This window comes from Branchiostoma belcheri, unplaced genomic scaffold (assembly GCF_001625305.1).
Source record: "Branchiostoma belcheri isolate BF01 breed outbred unplaced genomic scaffold, Haploidv18h27 scaffold15, whole genome shotgun sequence".
In the NCBI taxonomy this organism is placed as follows: Eukaryota; Metazoa; Chordata; class Leptocardii; order Amphioxiformes; family Branchiostomatidae; genus Branchiostoma; species Branchiostoma belcheri.
This window is the reverse complement of record NW_017802935.1, coordinates 3359276-3386890: the sequence shown is the minus strand read 5'-3', so window position 1 is coordinate 3386890 and position 27615 is coordinate 3359276. Positions and strand designations below refer to the sequence as shown.

The 27615-nt window shown below is 40.0% G+C and overlaps 2 protein-coding genes across 3 annotated transcripts; both read right to left on the bottom strand.

The window, feature by feature from the left end:
• Window positions 1-428: 428 nt before the first annotated feature.
• LOC109465221 (serine-rich adhesin for platelets-like) lies at window positions 429-27574 on the bottom strand. The gene is made up of 26 exons (XM_019762365.1): window positions 26858-27574; window positions 26690-26811; window positions 18921-19159; window positions 18552-18836; window positions 17620-17771; window positions 13475-16748; window positions 13119-13226; window positions 12780-12874; window positions 12068-12301; window positions 11747-11815; window positions 10917-11049; window positions 10160-10297; window positions 9375-9450; window positions 9104-9200; window positions 8924-8970; window positions 8641-8755; window positions 5873-5979; window positions 5465-5576; window positions 4858-5014; window positions 4126-4288; window positions 3732-3798; window positions 3387-3472; window positions 2839-2968; window positions 2327-2368; window positions 2061-2135; window positions 429-1734 (listed from the first exon to the last, which is right to left on the bottom strand). The coding sequence occupies exons 1-26, from the start codon at window positions 27572-27574 to the stop codon at window positions 862-864; spliced, it is 7713 nt and encodes a 2570-aa protein (XP_019617924.1). The 3' UTR covers window positions 429-861.
• LOC109465312 (mucin-5AC-like) lies at window positions 16733-19952 on the bottom strand. 2 transcript variants are annotated; one of them, XM_019762511.1, is made up of 2 exons: window positions 17505-19952; window positions 16733-17261 (listed from the first exon to the last, which is right to left on the bottom strand). In XM_019762511.1, the coding sequence occupies exons 1-2, from the start codon at window positions 19845-19847 to the stop codon at window positions 16764-16766; spliced, it is 2841 nt and encodes a 946-aa protein (XP_019618070.1). In that variant the 5' UTR covers window positions 19848-19952; the 3' UTR covers window positions 16733-16763. The 2 variants fall into 2 exon arrangements, with proteins under 2 accessions (XP_019618070.1, XP_019618071.1); XM_019762512.1 differs by having other exon boundaries at window positions 16733-18449; window positions 18750-19952.
• Window positions 27575-27615: the final 41 nt, after the last annotated feature.

Sequence of the window (27615 nt, the reverse complement as noted above, 5' to 3'; positions counted from 1 at the left end):
AAGTTTCCTATCTCGAACTAATCACTTGAACACATCCGTTGCACGTGTCAGTGGGGACCCCTGGCGGTCTTTGTGAGTTTTACAGCTGTTAGATGGGATTTTTTAAATTCTTCCTTTAAGTTCTTAGCTTAAGAACTTCCTTTAAGCTCTTAGCTTAGCTTCCTTTAAGTTCTCAGCTTAAGAAATTATTCCTTAAGCTAATAGGAGTGTTGTTGTACTTTTGATGTATGTTACCTTGATGCTGATTGAGTTATACCCTCAAGATGTACCTTAAGTTTGCTCAAATAAGCCTTAAATTTAGCAGTTATATTTTATATTAGAATTCTTGATGACTAAAACACCGAAAACACCCGAAATGACATTTAAAAATAGACTTCTTAAGTTCAACTGACATCCATAAATGACAGATACAACTTTATATGTAATAAACTAATTTTCCTTTAATATTTCTTACCTGTCTCCTTTATTGAGACTTATTAGTATGAACAACATTCAGTATAAAATAATATTTCATATGTTTAATCTAATTTCCTTAAAGATCATGTCACTATGAAACAGTTATTTGCAAGTCTCTGTAATTTAGAAATCTTGAACATTAAATTCCTTGATTGATGCTTATGTACAAGTATGTTACAATTGTTTATTTTGTAATGATAATCACAATTTTATGTGTTTCCGTGGTTGTATGTGCGTGTGTGTGTATGTGTAGGTTGAATAACATTATAGATTCTGTTGATATGGCTTTTGCAGTTTATAGATATTACAGCTAATCTTTGGTAAAGTGATTATTTCAGAATTTTTAAGGTTGACAAGGCTGGTTGGGAATTTTTCACTATCTTTGATATTAGATTATTTAAAGAGTTACAGAACATTTTTCCAGTCTTCTAGTTTTGGTAATGATCTTCTGCGCACTGCAACTTCATGTAATTCCTCAAACACGCTAGAATAATCAGAAACGCTATCTTCTGGTGGAGACTCTGATGAGGTTGCTATTTCTGGTGATGCGTTTTCTGGAATATTGACAATTGTGTCCTGTAAACTTCCTTTTGAGTGTTTGTTTGAATGTTTCTTTACTGGAGCAGAAGCTACTCTTCTCAAGCCATTACCGTTCACAAGTTGTTCACCTATAAAATCTGTAGACGATTGCAAACTAGTTAGTGAAGGTTCTTTGGTAAAGTCAATATCAACTTGGTTGGGCTCCACCTGTGCTGTAGTTGTAACGTTCCTGATCGAGTTGACAGTAGAGTAGGGCGAACACTCGACTAATGTTGGAAGCGTTTGTGTTGGCATGAGGGTTGCAGAAGCCCTCTGCCGCTTGGTTCGGGGAGGGGCAACCGGAGGTTGTTCTAGATCCTGAGTCGGCCCCCAGGTCAGGGTTGTTGGTGTATGTGGTGTGCTTGATGAAGAAGATCGCCTGCTTCTATCCGGCGACTGTTTCCCTCCCGAGTTCAAATCTGCCACACCGGAATCTCCAGACGACGACTCTTCAGCATTTTCCGAACTCTGAGACCCTCTAAGTTTCCGAACTAGAGACGATATAGAGAAGCCACTGCTTCTTCTTCTTTCATCCTTGCGTGTCTTGGGCGGGGTGCTGGGGACAGAGAGAGAGTTGGTGCCACCAGAACTGGAGTGCTGTCGTCGCCTGTCGTCCTTCTTGCTAGGGAACAACCGGCGAAGTAGCATGGACCCTTTCACGCGCTTCATGGTTGTCCGTGGGTCGTAACTACTTTGTCTCTGTAACATCAATAAACATTCTTCAATTAATGTATTGCTAAAAAAATAGGCACTTCATATACATGTATGTTGGAAGTTAATAAAATGGCATGTTTACCATGATTAGCCACCCGTAAGGCCACACAAATTTAATTGGTTGGTTCTCAGAAAAAATATGAAGTGACAGGGCAAAATATAGAAATCAGATAAATCAGGGCAAATCAGAAAAATGAAGAGGCAAATCCAAGAACCAACAGATTAAATTGGTGTGGCCTAAGTATCTGTTCAGAAGAAATTTATCTTAAATCATCCACCTAATCTCCCAAGTTAAGGATCATTTTTCTTACTGATATTGTCTTTGACAGGTTGCTCTTCCTGAAGCTGCCTCCCTTGCCATTCTTCTTATCAATGGCATCATTTATCTGTGGAAAAACAAAGAGGAAATCTTATGAAGATGCCGCTATCATGGATACCAAGACACCAATGATATGTACAGCAATAATAGTAATTTACTTTGTAAACGAGACGATCAACAAATGAGTATATTTCTGATCTTGAAACTATCACATTGCTATATCAAGATTACTCTTAACAGTTAGGTAAAGAAACGTACCGTTTTACTCCTTAAGCAGTGGAAAATGAAGATGAACAATCCCTGAAAAAGAATAGAAATGACAAATGAATCTTAATGTTACATTTACTTAGAACAATTGGCCCTATAACAATTGATACAAAATATATGACTGGTTTATTGATAACGACGTAAAACAGTTTTGCAGAACCCAGGGGTTCTGAATTGCACTGTTACTTACAATTACAACCCATTAAAAGCTTTAAAATCGAACAACATCTATTACAAACATATACACATATGATAAAATCTATTAGAGTTATAAATGTTAATAAGTTTACATTGCTGGATAAAATACATATTAAGATTACGAATTCGAGGTAAAACAGTGGTCATAAAGAAGGCTACTAAACAAAACGTGTTATTAAGGCATGACAGTTAATTACAAAAATGTACATCCAATACAAATCCTTGTACAAATGTAGTGTAATTTTGAAGTCCCATGGGTATCATTTGTGTCAAGTCAAGAATGAATCATTCACCAAAAAACTTACCTGAAGAGAGTTGACAACTGCAAATAGAAGACCAAAAGCGGCTGAAGTCTCTTCATTCATAGAGAACACGCCCAGCAGCCAGCTTAAGCCAAGCAGAGGCAGCATCACAAAAGAGGCCCGTATTCCAGCCCTGGATTGGAATGAAATGTCCAATATCCCTATGATTCATTCACATCTTGTTGGACAATTGTAAACGGACTTAAACTCATGTATGGCTTTTTTTTTTTACTTCATTTACTCCACAAAACAAGGCTCATGGGAGCCACTCAAATATTTTGGTTTTTACAGTGAGGACAGATGTTTGTTGACTTTAGACTTGAAAAGTTTAAGGTTATACCCATGTGGGAAACAATCACGTGGTAGCTTGTTCCATATAGTCATGTGATGTTGCTCTAGGAAAAATGGCTTCAAATGATAAGTTAAAACACAACTTTTTTGTGAATGATCATGAAAACTGCCTGCAATATCTATAGGCCTGTATATTACATGTAACTATATATTATGCATTCAAAGAATTTTATCACTACAATTGTCTATTCTATTCTTACTTTGTTCGTGTCCATTGTTCAGCATTCTGCAGTGCTCTGTTCCCCAGCATGGTTTTCAACACAATCACCATGATGACTAGATTCACCTGAAATAGGCAAAAACAAAAGATGAAAAGGACTGCAATATTATTGCAAGCCCACACACAAGATATCATACTCAGATGTACATGTAACTGTATTGTAGAACAACAACTTGAAAGTAGACATAGATATTTGTCAAACTGTCTCAGACTATGATCATTGCTTAAACAGGACTATAGGTAAAAAGATTTAGACTACATGTAACTAAAAGACTTTCTTATCACCCTAGCCAAACCAAATCCTGGTTGACAACCCTATACTTACTGCGATGATGAAGATTGCTGGTCCAATGAAAGACCACCTTACTCCATTGTCTACAACCAGCCAACAGCTGAAAGAGACACATGTTTTCTCATAAGTGATTGGTGGGGTATGATCATTTGCAGGGCACACATATTTTCTCATTGTTCAAATACAGAGATGTTAACTTTATTGCCAAACAGTGTAGATACATGCACAGGTTCTGTCCTTGGTGCTGAACGCCATCCACACACAACCAAACATGCTTATTCCTGATGGAATGTATCTTTACTATTTCACTATTGTTGTCAATGTATCTATGTTTTGTATATTTTCCTGTGTATCATGATGTGTGTATCATGTACATTGTATGCTAAGAGTGGATCCTAATAAACTCAAACTCAAAATCTCTACTCACTGTTCGTCCTCCCCATTGTTGTTTGACACTTGTCCATGACTGGTAGCCTCAGTAGTGGTGTTAGTCTCAGGCAGAGCCTGTGGGTTAGTGTCTGTGACCTGGTTACCATAACCTGCCGACTGGGTCACACCAATGGTGATGGCTACAATTACCAGGGGAGCACCTGCAAGACCACACCGTTTCATGAGTTACCGGGTAGTATCCATATTGTTGCACTTCATTTCTTTCATTTCTAAAAATGTAAGAGCAAAATCCAAGCATAACGTTATCTTGCTGAGAAGTGAAGCATGTAACATCTAGCTTCAGTGCACAGTGAACCAGTCACAGAATGTCACCGAAATGTCAGCTCATGTAAAATGATGGTTGTGAATAAAGGAGCTTTCCTACTCAATCATTTACCAACCTGATGAATTATCTATGGTTGCATTTTACAAGAAAGCTGCTAGGGGCATGAACTTTTACACAGAACAATGACATTTTGCCAACCACTTCAATCAAAATAAATCCTATGGAAGGGCATGGGCTGACTTCTTTGCCAATATAAAACATTTTCCAAGCCATTATATAAAGCCAGGGACACGTTTACTGTAGACATGGAAAAACAAGCCAAACAAGCATACTCAACCAGTAACAAAAGACATGGCCACATGTAACTGTAATACATATCAACAGGTACATGTATTTTGTATATTGTGATCTACAATGTACTACAACAGTTAGCTGAACACTTACCCCATCCCACAGCATAGTACGCCCGTCTGACAATCTTGTTGGACCTCCTGAAGACGTGTACGATGGACATGTACAGCTGGACCCCCTCACATAACATCCACGTCATGGCAGACAGGTAGAAGTAGTGAAGGAACACCGCAATCACAGTACACAGAACCTAGGAGAAAGTATGAAGCCTATGATTCACGGCAATCACAGTAAACAGAACAATAAAGGAGAAAGTAATACGAAGATGAGAAAGTATGAAGCCTATGATTCACACAGTGCTCCCTACTGCTTTTGACATCCTGAAGAAATACACAAAATACATACTGCAGTAAAAAGCTGTTCTAATACTCCTTCACCATAACTTGTAGGGGCTTAGCTTGAAGGTTCATCTGTGTTGCTATGGTGGAATTATAAAAGAAGGACTTTCAGCTGCTATTTCCACTACAAAGAATTGGACATGCTAAAAGTTTTCACTGTATACACATACTTCTAGCATTTGTCAAGTAATGAATTCACAGCTGGTATAAATTCACTGCAGAATTTACAGACACATGACTTGGAAAGCGGTGGATTTAATTCCCTAGTCTTCTAAAAGCTGCTAAAATGAAAGCAAACTTACTGTGATTCCAGGGTCGACAATCTCAGAGATGATGATTACTAAGTTGGCAGTAGCGAGAGAGAGGCACAAGTTGACATGAATGTGTGCACGCGCAGAATCCTTCTTCACAAACCTGCAAATGTAAAAAAGCAGTACCAACTGTTTGTTAACTGCCATCAAATATCTTTGGGCTTTCTTGGTGAATACTAGCAATGGTTTTAGGTGGAAATTTGTACATATATACAAAAACAAATCCAAAAATACACACACACAGACACACACACACAAAAACACACACACAAACACACACAGACACACACACAAACACACACACAAACACACACACACACACACACACACACACACACACACACACAAACACACACACACACACATACACACACAAAACAGTAGTTAAGAAACACATACCTCCATAAAGAGAGATGGGCTATTGCAGTTATCAGCAGAAAGATGAAAGAGATTCCACAACCAATGAACGTGATGTACTTCAGTGCTTTAGACACAAACGGGGAAGTCTGGAAAGTAAGACATACTTACTTTACCACATTGTATCATATCTAGTAGTTGTACTGCAAAGTATTACAGACTTTTTTTCATTTTGCATCTGTGCAAGACAAGCTACTAGTACTATGCATGAATATACCCTTAGCTAACTTCTTCCCTCAAAACTTGAATGAAAAGTGGCCTGCAGGCCAATTTGAACTTCTCATGAATAAAGAATTGTTATTTCACTCCATACTTAAGTATGGAGGGAAATACTGTTTTTACTGATGATTCTCCTCCTTCTTCTTCTTCTCCTCCTGCCATTTCTTTAAATTGATTCAATTCCTTCATTTTTGGGCCAAACGACCTGGAATTTCGTATAAAGGTAGAGTGGGTAAATACCCCTAGGCGTTTTTTTATTTTTTTGATACAAGCTTTTACAATCGTTTTATTTGCGTTTTTAGCTGTTCCCATAGGAAAGTACTGTGGGGCGTACGCGCGTGACGTAATAAGAAAGGAATTCGGGGGCGGGCCCAAATATGGGCATGCAAGCATGAACCTGACGCAGCCTAATCTTTTCTTCTTGCTGATTGGCTGTTGGATTTGATTGGATTAACTCAATTAACACCTGTTCAAAGCCATTCCATTTTGACAGTATGAACTCAAGTGTTTTGGTAGGTACAGCACAGGCCACGAAATACGCATCAATTTTCGAGGGACGTTCTGCGGGAGAGTGCAGGACGCTGTGCGGGACTTCCCTCGGGAGAGTGCGGGACGTCCTCCGGGAGAGTGCGATACGTTCTGCGGGAGAGTGCGGTACGTCCAGCGGGAGAGTGCGGTACGTTCTGCGGGAGCCAGACATTTTGCTCTTCTCTGTTGGAACAACGCAAGTTGGAGGTCAATGACCTGCGCCCGGCGTGTAAACAAGATTGGACAGGGAGCGGCTGTAATATCAAAGGAGCCGGCGGCTTCTGCTAGCCGGGTTGATAGTTAAGTAACATCAAGGTGGTTCAAAAGCAAACCTGATAAAGAAGGAAACCCCATAGTTAATAGTTGAAAGTCTTGGTGGCTTGAGGCGATCGATACCGCCATGCTGTTTACTTTATATGACATACAATGCAGTGAGTGATGTGTATCGCAACGAGTTAGCTCGGTTGGTAACGCGCCAGACGGCAATCCCAGAAATTGTGAGTTCGAACCCCAGTGCATCGGATATTAACATTTTAAACAATTTTATCATTTTTAACAATTTTATCAGTTTTAACAATTTTATCAGTTTTAACAATTTTAACAATCCTGCATTTTAACAATTTCAACATTTTTTTTTTGATTTTTCGTTGTTTTGCTTTTTAACATTCAAAAACTGATTGTTCTTACTCAAGAATGTCAATAACTTAGAATGTTAGTCTTTTGTATTTTTCCAACATACAAACCAAAATCACTTTGATGTTGTCACAAAAGTATGGAGCTGACAAGAGAGAATGAGTACAGTACTCTGCCAGTGTGAAGAATCTACAGAGGTATTACCAGTCACTAGTAGCAAGAGATAGACCACATTGAATGATGACGATGAGGACGAATCATATGGAGTACTATCATAGCTTAGTACAGAAATTCTACTGCTTTACTTTACTTTACTTTCTTTCACTCTGTACATGCAATTAGCTCACTGGCATGATTTTAAAAATAAAGGTTATGATAATCATATTATATGTATAGCTTATTCAATGTATGGCTTCATAGTTTATGTGATTGTTAATAAGGCCATGTTGATTTGATTGTATGGATGGCATCTGTGCGCGCATCGGTTTTCGTTAATTTAAAACTAAGTTTACGACATTCATACAAAACATCTGGAAACTAAGCAAACATACTCTGTAAATTGATTACTGTAATTCCCGATTTTTTTTCACTGTACCGCAACGTAACGCAAGCAGGAGGTCAATGTTCACGGTTTTCACTGTCACCTCTGTACCGTGAACTTATCTTTACAGTTAGGAAATAATTCCTGGACTTTCTTTTTCCTTGCAACTGTCACCACCGTGAATATATAGTTCCGTGAACATGTCCATGTTTCTCAGACCGTGAAAATTTTGCTACCGTTAGTAGTAGTTGCAATTTCGTCATTAGTAGTATTTAGATACCTGCAATATGTAACTTTGAAATTGAGATAAGTGTAAAGTAAAGCTGTCGAGATTTAAAGTGCTTGTCGTTGTATCTTTGTAAAAAAAAAGGGAGATAATGGCCAAGTGCCATTTTTGTAAATATCTGTCGAGATTCAAAAAGCTTGTCCTTGTATGATTGCAGTATGATTTATTCAGAATCTTCTATTTTTGTATGGGGAGGGAGATGGAGTGAAATATTACATTTGCTCCGAAGCAAATGTTGGCCTTTCTAGTTTAAACAATAAACTAGAAAGGTAACATTTGCAAAGCAAATGCAAAATGTTTACCTTCAGTCTGCTCTGTTAACTCTTACTCAAACACATTCATACATACATAAATGGTCAGACAGGAGTCTAAATCCCTCCTGCCATAAAATTGCAACATGATGTAACCAAACACTAGTTACCATGGTAACAGACAGTCTGGTTCAGGTCATTGACCTTTTTGGTTTGGAAAAGAAGAAGAAGAGGAAAAAGAGCACAACTAATATGTTTTCCTTTGGTAAACATAATAAATACCACAGCAGACCTTGTGGAAGGGGCTCATGAGAAGGGCAAAGTTGGTGAGATGATTGCAGAGACAGCGTGTGTGACTGTCGTTTGACATCGACACATCTATGGTGCATCCTCTGTCTGTCCATTGCCTATGGAAACAAAGCAAAGTGTCCTTTATGTCAATGTTGAAGTTGAAGTAGCTGCCAATCATTTATTTTATAAAAAATGTAATACTATACTATCAACCTGTCAGCAAAGAAGGTTAGGCTTGCCTACAGAGCTATCAATGGTAATGATATATAGTGTGCAATACGTACCTTGTTTCAAAGTCCCACCAAGTACAGGCGGTTTCATTGGGTGCATTCTGAAATGTGGAGAAACATTATTTTAGAACATCATTGGCCTCAACAAACTTAGATCCCAAGTAAAAGCTTCAACTGAGTAAGACCTCACATGGCAGTTACTGTTTCAAAGTTTGAAAATGTTAAAACACATACCGTAAGGTGCCAGTGTCCGATGGAGACATCCTGCTGGAAAGGTGTTTTGGGTTGAGGGTCCACTCCAGATGCAACGATTTGTGATTGTATCGTGAAGCTATGAACAAAGTAAAGTTTTTTAAAAAGTTCATTCCCTTTAACAAGATGAGACATTATAGCATCTGACAAAAGTGTTTTGAGAATACAGAGTTATCGCTTCTTTCTTATATTGAATTGCATGGGTGTATTCAATGGAAGGTTTACTATTTCAATAGTAAAAAGATAATCTTACCCGCTGTATTTTCCAGAAGATATTGGAGGTAGGCAGCTTTGCAGGTCATGATAGGCGATATAGTACACCGAGGATGCTTTCATTAAATGAAAAAAACAATAGATTTAGCAGTTATGGACAATATAATGCAAAATATAATAATTATATTGTCTTCATTAGCTCACCCATCTCACTTATGACTAAACAAGTCGTGAGTGAGATTTCCATTAAACATATCATTTGTGGTGGATATCTTGTCTTTTGCAGAATTTGCTGTCTCCCATCTCACCAGAATTACAAACTGTCTTCTCCGAGCTAATATTGTAAATCACGGTAGCAAAATTTTGCGGTCTAAGAAAAATGGACATGGTCGCTGAACTATATGTTTGCAGTGGCAGCAGTTGCAGAATGGAGAAAGTCTGTGAATTATTTGTTTGAAGTCATTGTTGTTACCTTGATTATGTTTATATGATATTTTGTGCCCTACTTGTATAATTATAGATTGTTGACTGTGTAATGTACATTCTTGTTGTTTTTGTATGTGGGAGGGCAACTAGCAAAGGTGCTTCGCACCTGTTTTGCCCTCCCTTTCACTTTGTGAAAAATTTAAATAAACAAATAAACAAATGATAAATTTATGGTACAAAAGTGACTGCAAAAACCATGAGTATCAAGTGATTTACAGTAGTCAGATTTACATGTATTCTGGTTAGAACTTTACCATGATATTTATGGCATCTGTCTCAACTGAACCATGGAGTTAAAATGAAGATAATCCATGACTGAACTGAATTGAACTGTCTCACCTGGGTCCCCGGCCTGCAGCACACTGACAGGAAGGTTGATGGGCGATGGTCTGATCCGGTTAACAAACTCTGACATCTCTCTGGGAAACTCCAGGTCTGCACTTAGTGACGAGACTAGGATTTTTCTAAACTCAATGTCTACAATGGAAAGTACAGGAGATTTGTCAGGGGTACATTGCATGTTTGATTGTAGATTGTTAAATGTCGTATGTAAATAATGTTGTAATTTTGATGTAGTGTATTTGTACTATTGTATTTTAACTCCAGGAAGATTAGCTACATACTTGATTTTGTACCAATGTCTTGTGTGTCGCTAATGGAGTTTAATAAAGCACATAAAGCACATAAAGATTTTGCTTGCTGATAATCATACAAGATACATGAACAAAAATGTATGTAATATTTGTCTTTACCTTTTCAATCATATAGTCTAAGTATGTACCAATAAGTCATAGCACTACTGTACAAAGTTTCTATGGTATCAAAATCAAATCTTATCAAAAGAAAGATACATTCACAAATTCTTGAACAAAATAATGCAGAGATGTAGTGTAATCTTGCCCATTTTTGCAATTATCAGGCTCCTTTACCTAGTATGTATCTGTAATAGCTTTGATTCACTGATCTAGATCTATTGGTAACATGTTTCCTGCTGTCTTACTTTATACTCTTATTTACTCGTAATAAAATCTTAAATATGCATTATTTGTACTGATGGTCACTGACAAGTTTATAACAAGACAATACAGTAACTTACGTATACGTATGGTGTGGATTTCTCTCTCAGTGGTAAAGGTAGAGTTTGGTGGCAGGTTCCGAGCCAGAGATCGAGCCAGTCTCTCAGCCTGCTCCATAACACACGAACACCCTCCACAACGGTCATGGGTGAACTGCAAATAATTAAGAATACAATGACATTTCTGAATATTAAATCTATTCTAGTGGGAACACTGTAATTCCTTATTTTTTCATGTTAGTTATGTCATGCATTTATGTTTACTGTTGTCAGTGTCTCTTCTGTACTGTGAACTTATCATTACTGTTATCTACCGGTAATGATTACCAGATCTTCCGCACATAACTTTAGATTACCAATACCTTAGTCCAATAGCAGAAAACGCTCATTCCTGTATCGTGCAGTCGTGCTCTGGAACGATCTACCATCTGACGTTAAGACACTGTGCGATGTTATCAGTTTTAAGAAAGCCGTTTCAAACAGTAGTAGTGTCACCTGATCCTTGACCCTTGCTCGCTACTTTTAAATTGTTAATATCTATGTGTATTTATTGTTGATGTGGTGTACATGTATGTATGTATGTATTTTTAAATGTTACTACTATGTTGTAATTATGTAATTTTAATTGTTTGAGCCTTGGAAGATTAGCCCTTCGGGGCTAAAAGGTTTCGAAATAAATGAAATAAATGAAATGAAATGATTTGTCTTTTCATTTGTCTCTGTAACCTGCCTACACTTCCCACCACAGTGAAGATTGAGTTCTGTGAACATTTTCCTTAGACTATACAATTTTGTTACCATGAAAACTGAGTGAAGTAGCATAATGTTGAAAACAGCACATTAGTAATTACCTGGCCAACAGATGCCCAGACTTCCCTATTGGGGGGTGCAATCATGTTGCTGAACACATTGACAACACTCTGTAAAGAAACAATATACAGACTATGAACCAGTGTTACATGTAGATATTCCTTACACAACAAGACAATTGTGACCATGGAACATACTTAGTACAATTATGTCAGACAATTATAACAAGAAAGTATTATGGAGTAAAATCTAACCAACATCTATCACACCAGTCATCCCTAGTGGTGTGATAGATGTCAGTTAGCTTGAGGAATGAATCCACTCTACTTTATATAAGAAAGTATTATTGAGTGACCACTAACCTGTGCATATCTTTTTAACTTGGAGTACGATGTTGTTGTGTCGTTGGCCATTTCGAACACGCGGATGAGAGACGACGTGATGTTTGTGTACAGCTGTAAGTCGTTGGCTGTAGGGATGTACCCACCTGAGGAGTTAGTGGCATCTTCCATTGCCTGTGCAAGTTGTCCTGCCATGTCCACATCATTAGGTGTTATGTGCTGCATGGTTTCTAACTTTGTCAGAGTAGTATTGGCCTAGATGGATACAGTGACACATACATATAAATGTACATGTACATCAGTGAAGGAGATGCCAATGTTGCACCTTTAATCTTTTTAATGGTATTGCTTAGGGCAAAGACAAATTAACCACAGTGTTAATACATGTAAACATGTAGGTATGACAGATATATGACTATGCAAGAAAATGGTGGTAGATGTTTGTTTTGAAACTTGTGTTCTGTATATGAGAGAGAAGCATGTATTTGGGAGGGTGGAGGAAGTTTGACAACTTTGCAGTCTAGGGGAAAGAAACTGTTACACAAGATGGTTACTATACAGTACTGTCATATGAAACGAAGAACACATATTAACAACTGATGATGATTTCAACTATCTCAAGTTCAGTTTCAACAATCAGAAAATAAACCAGTCATAATAGAGTAATTCAGTAACTGACACGTAAGGAGAAACAAGTGTGATATGTTAAATCAAATTAAGAATCCACAAACACCTTTTCCAACAGTTGAGCTGCTTGAGGGGACCGGCATTCAGTTGTGTCTGGAGTTTCCCACTGGCCATTGCCCCTACACTCCCTTACAATAAGGCCTGCCACAAAAGAAAGTAATGTTCAAGTAAGTTTGTGGCCATGGGGCATACTAGTATTTGCAGCATAATTAATGTATAGGATCATTACAATAAAAATCATTTTACAATTATTACAGTAACTTGAAAATTTGATAAAACTGAAAGGAGTATAAGCAGTCTGATTTATTTGCAAGGCTTGGTACATGTACATTGTATCTTGAATCTAACTGTACTGTAGACAGATAATAATTATGATGTAACATACCATAGCGACAGCTCCCAGTGAGTTGAATTCTCGCATTAGCCACTGTGCGAGGCCACTCTACATTCAACCTGTTGTCATTCTCACAGTAGAGTACTGCCGTCTGTGTAGCTAAAGAAAGAAGCAATGTTTAACTTATTTACTTATTCACAGATTTAAGAATAGCATGGCATTGCACATTTGCCAAGTATTTCTCAAATTTGCAGCTAGGTGCATCTATTTATTTAAGTTCAAGACAATGTTATATTATACAACTTTTATATTAGTTGCATGTTTGCTGACAAGATTTCCAAGCATATTAAAACCAATATATTGTATTTTTAAGGAAGATTCAATACAAAACAATGCAAACATATTACTTGTTGTGATGTCAGCATTAGATGGAGTTGTCACAATGGCCTCTGCTCCAGTCGTAGGTACTGTTGTTGTTGTTGGTTCACTGACAGAGTTTGTTGATTGTTTTTGTTGGGCGTCTGTTGTTGCCAGGAGAGTGGTAATGGCCGTCGACTGTTCAGTGGCACCTTCACTAGATGTTAACCAAGTTGTAGTATTTGATGTCGAAGTCGCTTCCTTTGCCATTGACATTGTTGAAAAGAAAGTTGGACGAAGGCTTGATGGCAGGGTAGATCCAAGAGTAGTAGAGGATTGCCGCTGAGATGAAGCTGTTGTAGAAGTAGCTGTTGATGGTTGCTCTGTTGGTTTTTGAGTGGCTGACATTGCAGTGGATCCCATAGATACAGTACGTTGTTGGGAAGACAACATTTTGGATGACAATGTCACAGATGCAGTACTAGTAGGCTGTACTTCAGGTGAAACAACAGATGCTGTGGATATTTTCGTGGACGTCTTCATAGTTATCTGACTTGTTGGTGGCTTTGTAGTTCTTGTGGAGGGTAAGCTTGACTGTGACGTTCTAAGAAATGTGGACCTTGCTGTTGACTGTTCGGTACTTCCTAAAGGCATAGTAACTGTGCTTTCCTCTACAGACTTTGTTAACAAAGATGAAGCTGTAACTGATATTGTGGAATATGGTGAAGACAAAGAGGGACCAGTTGAGGATAACAACTGTGATTTTGATTGGATTGTTGAGGACTTGACAGTACTTAAAGGCTCTTCTGTGAGCCTAAGAGTGGATGTTGGGGTCACAGGTGGTACTGAGGTAGATGAACTGATGGTCGAATGTGTTAGAGACCCCCGCAGTGTTGTAGAGGATTTCTTTGTCTTTTCTGACGACACAATGCTTGTTGTTGATTGTTCCATAGATTTTGTGTTTGAAGACAATGTTGTCGAATGTTCTGGTGCCTGAGAAAAAGTGACTGTTGGTGTTGATGAAACCCTTAGGAGGGTTGATATTTTATTAGTGCTTGGTCTGCTTGCTGTTGCCATTGTTGAAGTTTCTATAGATGATGAGGTTTCCTCTCTTATGGAGGAAGTAGAGGTCGGTGGTGTTACATTGGAAGAAGAGGAGGGGGCTCTTGATGTTGAAGCTGTTGATATTGTTGAGGCTATCTTCTGTGTGGTTGGGCGAATAGTTGAAGACTTTAAATTTCTTTCAGAGATTGAAGACATTTGCACAGATGTTTGTCTTAGATCTGAAGACGTAGTCTTTAAGACAGAAGCTGCTGCTATGGAAGAAGACATTATTGCAGTAGATTCTGCCATAGTAACAGACTTCATTGTTGGGTCCTTTGTAGATGTTCTTTGACTAGTGGTTTGCTCAGTAAATGTTTTCATTGGTGTTGCTGATGTCACTGCTACCTGCGAGTGTCCAGAAGATGTAGAGAAAGCAGAGGGTGATACTGAATATGGTACACTCGTCTTGAAGGATGTCTGACTAGTTCCTTGTGATGTTGAGGACTTAGAAGTGCTGCCAACTAGTTGTGGAGTTGACTTTTGTGTGGCTGAAATCCCTCTTGTTCTTGTGGACGTAGTACTTTGTTGCAAGGTTTTGGTCGATGATTGCATTGGCGATGTTGATTGTGTAATGGATGACAAGGAAGCTACAGAGGATGTCACATCAGCTGTGGAAGTCTCTGTAGTTGACTGGCCAGTTGAGGGTTTTGTACTTTGTGCAGAGGGTGAGATACGCTGAGATGTCGTAACAAATGAAGAGGAGGTCATCCATTTAGTTGTTGATGAAGATGAAGCAGAAACCGAGCTTGAAGGATGAGATGGTCCCTTTGAAGACAATGCGTCCTCTGATGTCATTGTTGTCGATGATCCAAAGGTTGGCTCTGAAGTGGGGCTGACAGATGTCACTGTTTTTACAAATGGCTCAGAGGTAGATGGAGTCAAGGTTGTTACTCCCAATGATGCCTGGGATGTTGGAGATGAAATCTCTGCTGTTGAATGTCTGTCTGGCTCTCCGCTTGTTTTCAGGACACTTGCTGTTTGCTCCTTAGACTGTGTGGTTGGAGTTCTGGGCACTGAGGGTGTCATCAAATGTTCTGTCGTTGGGGAAGAAGCATCTAACTGTCTTGTTGAGAGCATCCATGCTGACGACAATGTTCGGGCAGTTGGCAATGTTGTTGTTGACATTTTCTTGCTGGTTAGGTCTATTGGTGCTGTTGTGGTATATTTTGTGGATGCCAAAACTTTTGCAGAAGATGTTGCTATCATAGAAGAGGTCGGAGACACAGACTGTACTGACGATAAAGGAGTTGTTGATGCTGGTGACGTCTTTGTGGAAGACTGCGTCTGTGTGATTAAGCGAGTAGTCACTGTAGGCTCTGCTGCAGTACGTTCTGAGGGTGTTGAACTCACGAGTGGTTTTGAGGCAGACACCATCAAAGTTGTTGATCTAAGGGTCAGTCTTGGTGTTGTAGAGGATGTCTTTGTTGTTACATGTACAGTAGGCTCTGTCCTTGCTTCTGACAAAGTTATTGCTTGCTCTGTAGACTGTATGTTTGGAGATGAAGAGTGTGCTTGTGTTGTTGAAAAAGGACTGATAGTTTGCGTGGAAGATACCAGCTCTGCTGAAGAAGATCTCGGGGTAGCTGATGTTGCAGTAGACACTGTCTCTGTGGTTGGTCTACTTGAGATTGCTCTGGTGGTAGTTTCCATGGATTGTGAGCTTTTCAGTGAAGACAATGTTGTTGGTGATGGGGAGGTAAAGGACTTTACTGAAGACAACAAGGAGGCACCTGTTGATACAGAAGCTTTCGTCTTTGTGGAAAATAACATTGGTGAACTTGAGGGGCTAGTCCTATCTTGCATGAGGGCTGAGGTTGGTATTTTAGACGTCCCAGCTAATTCTGAGGATGATGTAATTATTAAGCGAGGAGTTACTGATATGGGAGAAGGCATCATAGTAGTAGGAACTTCTGATATTGTAGACATCATTGTTGAAGCTATTGCTGGTTTTGTGGATTCTGTGGTTTGTTTAGCAGACATTGTTTTGGTTGGAGATATAGTTGGTTGGCCTGTTGATAGCTTTGTAGTCTGTGCAGAGAATGAGATTGATCGCAACCTTGTGACAAAGAAGGAGGTTGTTGATTGTTCTGTTGGTGTCCATGTCGTTTTTAAAGGACCAGTGGTGGATAAAGCTATTACTGGAGATGTGGAATGCAATGGAGACGAAGAGACATCATTTGACGATGTTTTGTAAGCTGATGACACTGTTTGTACACCTGACTGGATTGTTGATGATTAATCAGTGAGGGTGCGCTCCATTGTGGTACTCATCTTAGAGGAAGTTGGGGTCACATGTGGTTCTGAGGTAGATGCAGTTAAAGTTGTCAGTCTTGGAGATGGGCTTTGTGATGTAGATGTTTCCTTCATTACAGTTTGTTTTGTAGACTGTGTGTTCACAGATGCAGAGGATACTGATGTTGTTGGATGTCCTGGCATTGTAGATGTGGATCCAGTGGTTTTAATCATAGTGACAGTTGAAGTTACAGGTGTCAATCTAGAACTTAAAGATCCTGTTGATCTTGCAAACGTTGTTCGGGAAAGTGGGGTAGATGTTGGAAATGAAGAAGAAAATATTGTAGTTAAGGATGGTTGTGCAGTTGAACTAGCTGTTGCATTTTTGGTAGTTTCCTGCAAGTTTGTAGTGAGTGTTGGTATGAGCGGTGTGGAGGACATATTTGTGGTTAATGGCTGGCTGGCCGCAGTGCTAGTGTTCGCTGATAGCTTGGTTGTTCTTACAGCTTTTGTAGTTTGATGCAAAGTTGATCGTAGGGCAGAAATTGATGACATCACAGATGATGTTTTAGATACTGTAGGAACTGTTGGCGAGGAAACAGTTGACAACATTGATGATTGCTCTGTGGTTGTTTCAGCTGACGACACAGTGGTATTTTTAAGAGTTGCTGCCTCTGAGCCTGTTACCAAAGGTGAAGAGGTCATGTGCCTTGTGGAAGAATATTGCTTCCTAGATGTTGACAATACATGGGTCTTGGATTGGGTTGTAGTTAGTAATGTTTGATTCACTGCTTCTGAAAATGAGGAGGTGCTTCTAGCTGCATGAGAGCTCAATGTTGGTGATACTGAAGAAGACAACAGTGGTTTGCTTGGAGTTGCCATTGTCGTTACTGTGGACAATGAAGTTTCCTCTGTTCTTGAAAACAATGAGGTGAATGGGGTTGACTGCACAGAAGATGAAGAGGGGACAACCGTCGATATTGAAGATGTCGTCTTCGCTGATGATGGCATCTGTGTTGATAGGGGAATAGACGATGTTATACCTACTTCTGAGGTTGTGGTTGATTTAACTGATGTCTGTCTTGGAACTGGAGAAGATCTGGTTCTAACTTCAGACGTTACTTCTGTGGAAGAGGCCACTTTTGCAGAAGTAATTTCCATGGCCGTGGAGTTCATAGTTGTCACAAGATTTGTCATCTGTTCAGTTGAACGTGCCTGTGTCAATGGTGTCTGAGTGTGTCTTGATGACAAAGAGAGAGTAGGTGGAGATGATGAATATGGTAGTTGTGTCATGGAAGATATCTGAGTGGTAGACTTTGGAGTTGATACCTCAGAAGTGTCTACTACATGCTGCCTGGTTACATTTTCTGTGCTTGATACGCCAGTCCTTGCAGTTGTAAGGTTTTGCGGCAATGTAGACTGCACTGTGGACGACAAAGGACTGATAGGTGATGTTGAATAGTCCATTTTTGCTGTGGACTTCTTTGCAGTTGTTTGGGTTGTTGCTGTTGTTTCAGTCTGCCCAGGGGATACAGTTGCAGTAGGAAATGAGGCCATTGTAGCATTGGTTGCAGGTGCCCTGGTACTTCTTACAGAGTCTGTGCTCGGTAATGAAGACACCGAAGATGAAGCAGTAACTGACAAGGTCTTATGTGATGGAGACGCTGAAGAACCAAATGGACTTGTTACCCCTGACGACGATGTCTGCACACTTGATTGGCTTGTTGATGACAAATCAGAATTCAGAGTTGTTTTCAATGGCTCTACTGTAGGAGTTATAGAGGATGTTACGGTAGAAAGGGGTTCTAAAGTAGATGTGACTAAAGTTGTCTGGGCTTGGAACAGAGTTGACATTGTAGGGGATTCCTTTGATGTAGAATATGATGTTGAATCCTTGCTTGTTGTGGTTGTTGCTTGCTCTGTAATCACTGTGCTTGGTGATGAGGGGAGAGAAAATTTTGTTGCAGAAGTCTTGGTGGTGGATTTGGCTCTTATTGACCCAGTGGTTTCTGGAAATGTTGCTGTTGCTACAGAAGGCATTGTTACGGGAGATGCAGTGGTGATGGGTGTTGTGAACTGTGGGGAAGTCAAGGTGGAGTCAGTTTTTGAAGAAGGATTTTGGGTGGTAAACTGGGTTGTAGTTTCTATGGTTGAACTAACCTCTGTTGAAAACAAGGATGTTGTTGTAGATGAGGAAGATGTAGAGTTTTGCATTGGTGATACTGAAGTTTCTGTTAATAATGTACTTGTGGATGGCTTGCTTGGACTTGTCCTTACAGTTCCTACAGAGGTTGAAGCTTTCTCTGAAGACACAATTGCTATAGGAGAAGAGGTCAATGGTCTTGAATGTACTGTGGTTGAAGAAGGAGAACTTGCAGATATTGAAGATGTTGTCTTTGCTGAGGTTGGGTAAACAGTTGAGCGAAATGTTGATGAATCAACATTTCCTTGAGAGGTTGAAGTTGTTCTCACAGATGTCTCTCTCAGAACTGAAGAAGATGTCGCATAATGATGAGTTGTTGATGTTGAAGAAGGCAGCACTGTGGAAGATACTGTAGGTGCCACAGACTGTGTAGCCTGTACAGGATCTGTAACCTGCCTTGTAGTAGTGGCTCTAGTTGAAGATGAAGAAGTCAATGATGTCAGGGGATTTTTCGAAGATGAAAATAAAGCAGATGACACTTGAGATGTTGAGGATGCCTCAGTGTCTGATTGTGATGTTGATGCAGACACTTGATGCACTGTTGATAAGTGTGAGGTTGACACTGTTGTTAGGGATTCAGAATTAGAAACAGGAATCGCTTGTGAAGTCTTGGCTGGCGTACTTGCATCAACTGGTGTAGTTTCAGGTCTTGTTGATAACTGTGACATTGACACAGTTGAGGAAGATTCAGAATTAGCAACAGGAACAGTTTGAGAAGGCGTACTTCTGTCGATGGGTGCCTCTTCAGTTGTATTCACAGGGGCCTTAGGTGTTGTTGATAACTGCGATGTCAGCACTTTTGTGGAGGATTCAGAACTCACAACTGGAGAAGTTTGTGAAGTCTTGGTTGGTGTAATTGTATTAGCAAACGTATCTCCAGTCATTGTTCCAATTGTCGATCCTTCTGTAGTTATTTCAGATGTAGATGGTGACTCCGAGGATGCTATAGATGTAGATTGCTCAGCTATAACTGATGTTGAATATCTAAAACAGAACTTGTCTGCAGTGACGATGATATTTCCTTTGTAGTTGATTTGGTTGCTGATTCATGAGTTGTATCTGTGGATACTGAGGTTTGCTTATTAGACACTGTAGGTACAATAAAGCTGCTATTTAGGAGCACAGGAGTTGCTGACATACTAGCATTCATAGTTGATTTGGTTGTTGATAAATTAGTTGTTTTCAAGCCAGTTGGAGTTTGGTTTGAAGATACTGATGTTGACAGCTGTCTTGTGGGATTTCCAGAAGAGGAAAAGGTGTGTGAGGATGAATGTGTCACCCCTGATGTTGACAATACTTGAGTTGTTGATTGGATTTTTGATGATACAGGTGCTGTAATAGTTGTGGAACTCAACCTTGGCTCTGTCGGTGTTTGAAATGAAGAAGTTGGCAACCTCATTAAAACACTTGTAGTTGGAGAGCTTGTTGTAGATGCTTTTGTGGTCTGCAGTGTTCTATCACTCGTGCTTAAGGGCAGAGTTTCTTCTGAATACAATGATGTTGAAGACTTGGAGATTTCTTTTGAAGACAGTGTTAACAATGATGAGGTTGTTGCTGTCATAAGAGATGATGAAGATGGTTTCAGAGATGATGATGCCTTAGACGTTGCAGTTTCTGCAGATGTCCTAAGGCTTCCATTGGTTGCAAATGCTGAGGACTCCTTCAATGTTGCTGTTGATGGTGAAATCATTTCCATTGTTGAAACTTTCTCAGTGGACAATGTTGAAGGTGACATTTTTGTCCTGGATACTGTCTGAGTCAGTGATGTTCCCCCTGTGCTTACATGGGTTTCTATTGGCTGTGAGGAGGTTACTTGGGTTACAGAAGCAGCTGATGTTGAAGTATACAAATGTGATGGAGAAACATCAGATAGTTTTGAAGTCAGCACATCTGCTAGAGTTGAATTCTGCCCAGTTGTTTCTGTGGGCTGCAAGGATGGCATAGACGATGGCTTGGTTGATGATTGAAGTGTTGTTTCGCTGGTACTGCCTGATAACAGAGTGGATGGTTCAGACAACATTGTGGGAAGTAAAGTAGTATCAGCTGACTCAGCTGTTGATGTTGGCAGGCCTTCTGATGATGCTTCTGACACAAGCTTTTGTGTAACTGTTGTTGATTTCACGGGGGATGACTGAGATGTGCTTGATGCAGTAGTCTTTGAAGATGTTGGTGTTAATGTTGGAGAGTACGTTTGCATGGTGGAAGACATGAAGGGGGTGGACTGAGTTGATAACAACAGGTTTGTTGTGGATGATTTTCCCATGGTTGATCTTGTTGTCAATATCTCTGTAGGTTGTTGTGTTGACATAGACAATGTTTGGGTTGATGAGTAAAGTGTCACACCTCCGGTATTAAGTGATGACTTTTCAGTAGATGATTCAGAAGATGTTGATGACAACCTCGTTGATGTGGGTGACTTTCCGGTGGCTGTCAACATCTCTGTTGATTTTGATATTGTTGTGGAGGTTTCTGATGAAGTTAATAATTCCTCTGGGGTTGTGCTTGATACAGAAGCATCAGGCAAATTTGATGTTGTCACTGTCTCAGTAGTTGGTTGTGATGTTGTTAGCTCAGTAGAACTCAGAAGAGATGAAAACGGTGTTGTTGTCAACTCCTCTGTAAAATCATGGTCTGTAGTAACTTCTGGGGATGCTGATTGTGTGAAAAATGAAGGATTTGTTGATGATGTTGTTGTAGGTTGTACTTTAGAAGTTGATGATGTTATAGGTTGCAGCGTAGCTCTCATCGTCGAGTAAAAGTTGGAAGCTGTAGAAGAGATCTTTGATGGACTTGTTGAAATTGCCGCAGAAGTTGATACTGATGAGACTGAAGTTGAAGCCTGTGGCTTTGGCTCAGTTTGTTTTGAAGAAGCCACATCCAATGTTGACATCACACTTGTTCTGATAGATGATAGCTTTGCTGAAAGAGTGGTCATTGCTGTTGATAACATTTCTTCTTTCAACGTAGTTGGTTCCAAAGTGTTTGTCGCTGATGGTTGAGATGCCACTTGTTCAGTGACATTCACTCCAGATGTAAAAACAGTACTTGTGAATGATGAATCTGGCTGCATTGTTGACTGGATTTCTGAATGGGTTGTTGATGCCTCATCATCCCACCAAGCTGTTGAATCTGTTTTCAGAGATGTGGAAGCTTTTAATAGTCGCAGGGGTACTGAAGTAGACAAGGAAGCAGATGCTGGGGGTGTTACTGTTGATTCAGTGGGATTTAGGGATGATGAACTAGTCTTTGACACTGAGCTAGTTGTTGACTTTGTTGGCGATGCTCTTAATGTTGCTGTTGACGCTGAAGACATTACATCTGCCATGGTCGTTGAAGGCACTTCTTCTGTAGTTGATTGTACTGTTGTTGGAATTTCTCTTAAAGATGTAGATGAAGCAGAGACTTCTGATGTAAGTTGAGACACTGTAGAAGTAGAAGCAGCTGCTGATGTTGAGGCTGGTAATGCTGAATCAGCTGAAGTTGAAAGAATAGTAGTCTTTGCAGAGGTTTTCACTGTTGATGCAACTATCTCTACAGGACTGGTTGTGACTAGGGTTGACGAAAGCGTTGAACTTGCAGCAGGTTTTGTTACAGTTGGCTTTGATGAAACTTCCTGGGATGATGGTGAGATAGTTGTTGTTGTGGAAGGGGCAGAAGATAATGCTGTCACATTTGTTTTCATCGGGTTTGTCGTTGGAAATGTTGTGGTCATTTCTTCTGTCAGAGATTGTGATTCTGTAGATGATCTCTGATATGTACGAGCTGTTGAAATCATAGACGTCATCATATGTCTTTCTGTTGAATATTGGGTTGTTCCCGAAGAAGTCCCTTGTGTTGTGGGTTGTCCTGTAGAGGTAGCAAACGTAGTGGTGTCAACAGTTGATGATGTTGGCTCTACTGATGTCAGTGAAGATGGTGCCTCTGTAACTGATTGGGTTGTTTGCACGTCAAAACCACCTGAAGATGTTGACACTCTTTTCAAAAAAGAAGTCGTTGGTACTGAAGAGCCTTCCGTTGGACTCCATTTTGCAGTTGAGTTCACCACTAGGTCAGTTATAAGGGATGATAAAGAGGAAGCCTTTGTAGAAGGTTTCTTAGTAGTCAATAGGCTTGTTGGTACCGGTGTTCTTTCTGATGTGGACTTTGCTGTTGTTGCATCAAACCATGAAAGTTTTGATGAAGAATGTGACGTCTCAATAGAAGAACTGGTTGGCAATATTTCTATTGTAGAGCTTTGGGCCATTGAGTTTACTGTTGTACGTCCTGTAGTTATATCTGGTGTCGACATTGTTGTTGTTGTAGGTAAGCTAGTCTCCTCATTTACTGAAGTAGATTGATCCATGGGAGAGGAAACTTTATTTGTTGGTGGCGCTGTCGTTGTTGACATTTGCGTTTGCTCATCAGCCAGTGTCGCTGATGTTGGGGTCACTTCAAAAGACGTTGTTGGCTTAGACTGGAAGGTCAATGATGTTGAAGAGGACAAGATATTTGTGGTTGATTGTGGAAGATTTGTCGTAAACAACTTTGTCCTGCTGACAGTCTGAGAAGGGTACTCAGATACTAACTTTTCTGTAGTTTTTGCAGACATATTGTTCTTTGTTGTTGCAAATTCTGTTGTAACAAAAGAACTGGCCGTTTCTTTTGACTGCTGTAATGTTGTTGATTCAAAGGAAGACTGGCTTGTTATTGGAGGAACAGTAATGGTAGACAACCAATCGGATGAATGTGTTGATGCTGTCATTGCTATCTTGGTTGTTGGTGAAGATTTAGGCATTTTGCTGCTTCCTTCAGATGCTGATGGAGGTTCTGATGGAGTATATGGAGCAGTTTTTCCTTCTGTGGAGGATTTTAGTGAAGGAGAAGAAGAGGTTATTGAAACTTTGGTGGCTGCGGATGTGGCATCACCTGATTCTGAACTTACGAAAGTGGTTTCTAAATTTGTTGTTGATTGCGAAAGCTGCTTCTGTGTGTTTGATACACTACTGGTATCTCCAGATGTTGAGGTTGTTGAGGATATTGATGATGATTGATGAGTTGTTTTCACTGTTGTGGCTGATAATGCTGAGCTATAGATTCTGGGGCTAATCGACAATGATGTAGATGTAGTTGATGTACTTGTTTGTTTTGAAGAAAATTGTGAGGATAGTTGGCTGGTTGTACTAGTGGCTGTTGCTCCTGCCTCAGAGGTGATTGTTGTTGACAGTTCTTCAGTTGTTTGTACAGGTGGCAATCCACTTGTCTTGACAGGTGCTGAACTTGGTTCCAAAGATGTAAGAGTTGACAATTGTGAAGAACTATATGGAGCTCTTGATGTTGGCTGAGGATTGTCTATGGTAGTTAACTCTTCAGATGTTGTATACTGCGTAGCTGAATTTGTTGTTCTACCTCCATAAGTGGATGGTCCTTTAGGTGTTGAGTTTAGGGTTGAAGTCACTAGTACTGTTGTCTCAGTTTGTGATGATGCTGAAGTCATTGCAATTTCACTGTAAGGAGTTTCCACAGGTGTGGTTATTGTGTTTGTTGTTGATGGAAAACTTGGCATCTCTCTGGTTGTGGTTTGAGTTGGAATCTCTTTTGCAGAAGTTGTTGATGGAGACGATTTTTGTGTCAGCAACGAGGATTGCATTGAAGAACTTTGTTGTTGGGTAGACATGGATGTTTCCAAGCCAGTGGAACCTTGGTCAGTAGGCGTTGTCACAAATGTACCTAATGTACTTGCTTTTGGGATATTTGAAGACCTTTCAGTTGTCACAGATGTGTTCAAATAAATTGTTGACAGTGTAGAAGATGTCTGTGCCAATGACGTATTGCTGGCTTGTACCACAGTTGAACTCATTTCTGATGAGCCTTTTGGCAGAGTGGTCATTTCCATGGTTGTTGTTGGTACAGGCAAAGTAGTGGAACTTGGTGACAAGGTTGATGATTCGGTGGTTGAAGATGATTTGACAGTTGGCTTTGAAGTCTTTTCTGTTGATATCTTAGTTGCTGCCTGTGTTGTTGAAATGGAAGTTTCTTCCATGGATGTAGATTCTGTGGAGGCCTCTGTAGTTCTCAATGGCACAGATGTGTGGCCTGAGGATGAAAAGTCTGTAGATACTGGCTCTGTCCTTGGTGCTGAAATTGCCGTGTGCATAGATGACCACTTTGCTAAGATTGGTTTTGAGACCATTATTCTGGAAGTTTTTGTTATTGCTTGCTGTGTAGTCCTTGGTTCAGAAGAAAGTGTAGAAAATCCAGTAGATGTTGAATGGGAGGTGGCTGGTTCAGTAAATGTTGTAGAAAATCCAGTAGAGGTTGGCTGGGAGGTGGCTGGTTCAGTAAATGTTGTAGAAAATCCAGTAGAGGCTGGCTGGGAGGCGCCTGGTTCAGTAAATGTTGTAGAAAATCCAGTAGATGTTGACTGTGCAGTCCTTGCATTGGAAGACATTGTAGAAAATCTTGTAGACATTGACTGTGTGGTTCTTGCATCTGTTGGTTCTGAGGTTCTAGCATCAGAAAACACTGTTGTTGTAGACATTCTAGATGATGGCTGAGTGGTGACTTCTTCAGAAGACTCTGCCTTTGATGAAGATTCTGTAGTCAATAGATGCATTAGTTCAGATGAAACTGTCCTAGATGATTGCTCTGTGTTTCTTGCATCAGTAGATACTCTTGTTGTAGACAATCCTGTAGACGCTAACTGAGTGGTTTTAGGCTCAGACATTCTTGTAGGTGATAAAGGTCTGGTCGTTGGCTCTAATGACTCTGTTGAAGAAAAAATTGTAGATGATTCCTTTGTTGTGATTGGTTCAGTAGATGCAGTTGTTGTTGACAGTCTTGTAGACGTTAACTGAGTGGTTTTGGGTTCAGACACTGTAAAAAATCCAATAGTTCGTAAAGGTGTGGTGACTGGCTCTAATAACCCTGTCGTATAAAAATCTGTGGATGATTCCTGTTTGGTGCTTGGTTCAGTAGAGGCTGTTGTTGTTGTAGACAATACTGTAGATGATTGTTGGGTGGTGGTTAGTTCGGACTGCATTGCTGTTGTTGAAAAAGTTGAAGGTGGTGCAAGTGTGGTTCTCGGTGCACTAGATGTTGTTGTAACATATCTTGCAGATGTTAACAATGTGGTGATTGGTTCAGGAGATGTCGAAGACAATCTTTTCGATGTTAGGAGTGTGGTGGTTGGTTCAGTTGAAACTGTTGTGGGACCTCTTGTAGATGTTGGCTTTGTGGTGGTTGGTGCAGTTGAAACTATTGTTGTGGTTGGTTCAGTGGAATCTATTGTGCTGGTTGGTTCAGTGGAAACTATTGTGGTGGTTGGTTCAGTTGAAACTATTGTTGTGGTTGGTTCAGTTGAAACTATTGTTGTGGTTGGTGCAGTTGAAACTATTGTGGTGGTTGGTTCAGTTGAAACTATTGTGCTGGTTGGTTGAGTTGAAACTATTGTGGTGGCTGGTTCAGTTAAATCTATTGTGCTGGTTGTTTCAGTTGAATCTATAGTGGAAACTTTTGTTGATGTTGACTCCCTGCTTGGTTCATCAGACGTTGTTGTGGAAAATCTTGAAGATGCTGGATTTGTGGACATTACTGTGGAAAATCTTGATGTTGAATGTGTGGTGCTTGGGGCAGTAGATAGTGTTGTAGAAAATCTTGGCTTTGTGCTTGGTTCAGTTGAAACTATTGTGGAAACTCTTGATGGTGTTGGTTTGGTGGTGGTTGGTTCAGTTGAAACTATTGTGGAAACTGTTGTAGATGTAGACTCTGCAGTGATTGGTTCAGTTGAAATTGCTGTAGAAAATCTTGAAGATGTTGGCAGAGTAGCTCTTGCTTCAGAAGACACTTCTGTAGATGTTGACTGTGTAGTGCCTGCTTCAGAGGACATTTCTGTAGATGTTGATTGTGTAGTCCCTACTTCAGAGGACACTTCTGTAGATGTTGGCAGTGTAGTGCTTGCTTCAGAAGACATTTCTGTAGATGTTGGCTGCGTAGTTCTTGCTTCAGAGGACATTTCTGTAGATGTAAGCAGTGTAGTGCTTGCTTCAGAAGACACTTCTGTAGATGTTGGTAGCGTAGTACCAGCTTCAGAAGACATTTCTGTAGATTTTGGTTGTGTAGTGCTTGCTTCATAAGACACTTCTGTAGATGTTGACTGTGTTGTGCCTGCTTCAGAAGACACTTCTGTAGATGTTGACTGTGTAGTGCCTGCTTCAGAAGACACTTCTGTAGATGTTGACTGTGTAGTGCCTGCTTCAGAAGACACTTCTGTAGATGGTAGCTGTGTAGTACTTGCTTTAGAAGACATTTCTGTAGATGTTGGCTGTGCAGTGCCTGCTTCAGAAGACACTTCTGTAGATGTTGACTGTGTAGTGCCTGCTTCAGAAGACACTTTTGTAGATGGTAGCTGTGTAGTACTTGCTTTAGAAGACATTTCTGTAGATGTTAGCTGTGTAGTGCCTGCGTCAGAGGACATTTCTGTAGATGTTGACTGTGTAGTGCCTGCTTCAGAAGACACTTCTGTAGATGTTGGCTGTGTAGTGCCTGCTTCAGAGGACACTTCTGTAGATGTTGACTGTGTAGTGCACAGTTTATTAGTTGTTGTTGGCTGTGTGGTAATTTGTTCAGAAGACATTGCAGTTGTAGGAAATCCTGTTGACGTTGGCTGTTTGGTGG

Excerpts from the sequence above, each read along its gene's own strand:
- LOC109465312 (XM_019762511.1), bottom strand. The coding sequence starts at position 19,847 with ATGACTGGAGATACGTTTGCTAATACAATTACACCAACCAAGACTTCA. Across the intron at positions 17,262-17,504 it reads CCCAATCCAAGACCCATGTA|AGAACAACCAAGCTATCAGC; the intron begins TTGTCAACATCT and ends ACAAAAGCTGTA.
- LOC109465221 (XM_019762365.1), bottom strand. The coding sequence starts at position 27,574 with ATGTCTTCTGAACAAATTACCACACAGCCAACAACAACTAATAAACTG. Across the intron at positions 17,772-18,551 it reads CTTTAGAACCCCTTTCTACC|ATGCCATCATCAGCGAAGAC; the intron begins GTAACATCCTCT and ends CTATCAACACAG. Across the intron at positions 5,577-5,872 it reads GCCCATCTCTCTTTATGGAG|GTTTGTGAAGAAGGATTCTG; the intron begins GTATGTGTTTCT and ends TTACATTTGCAG.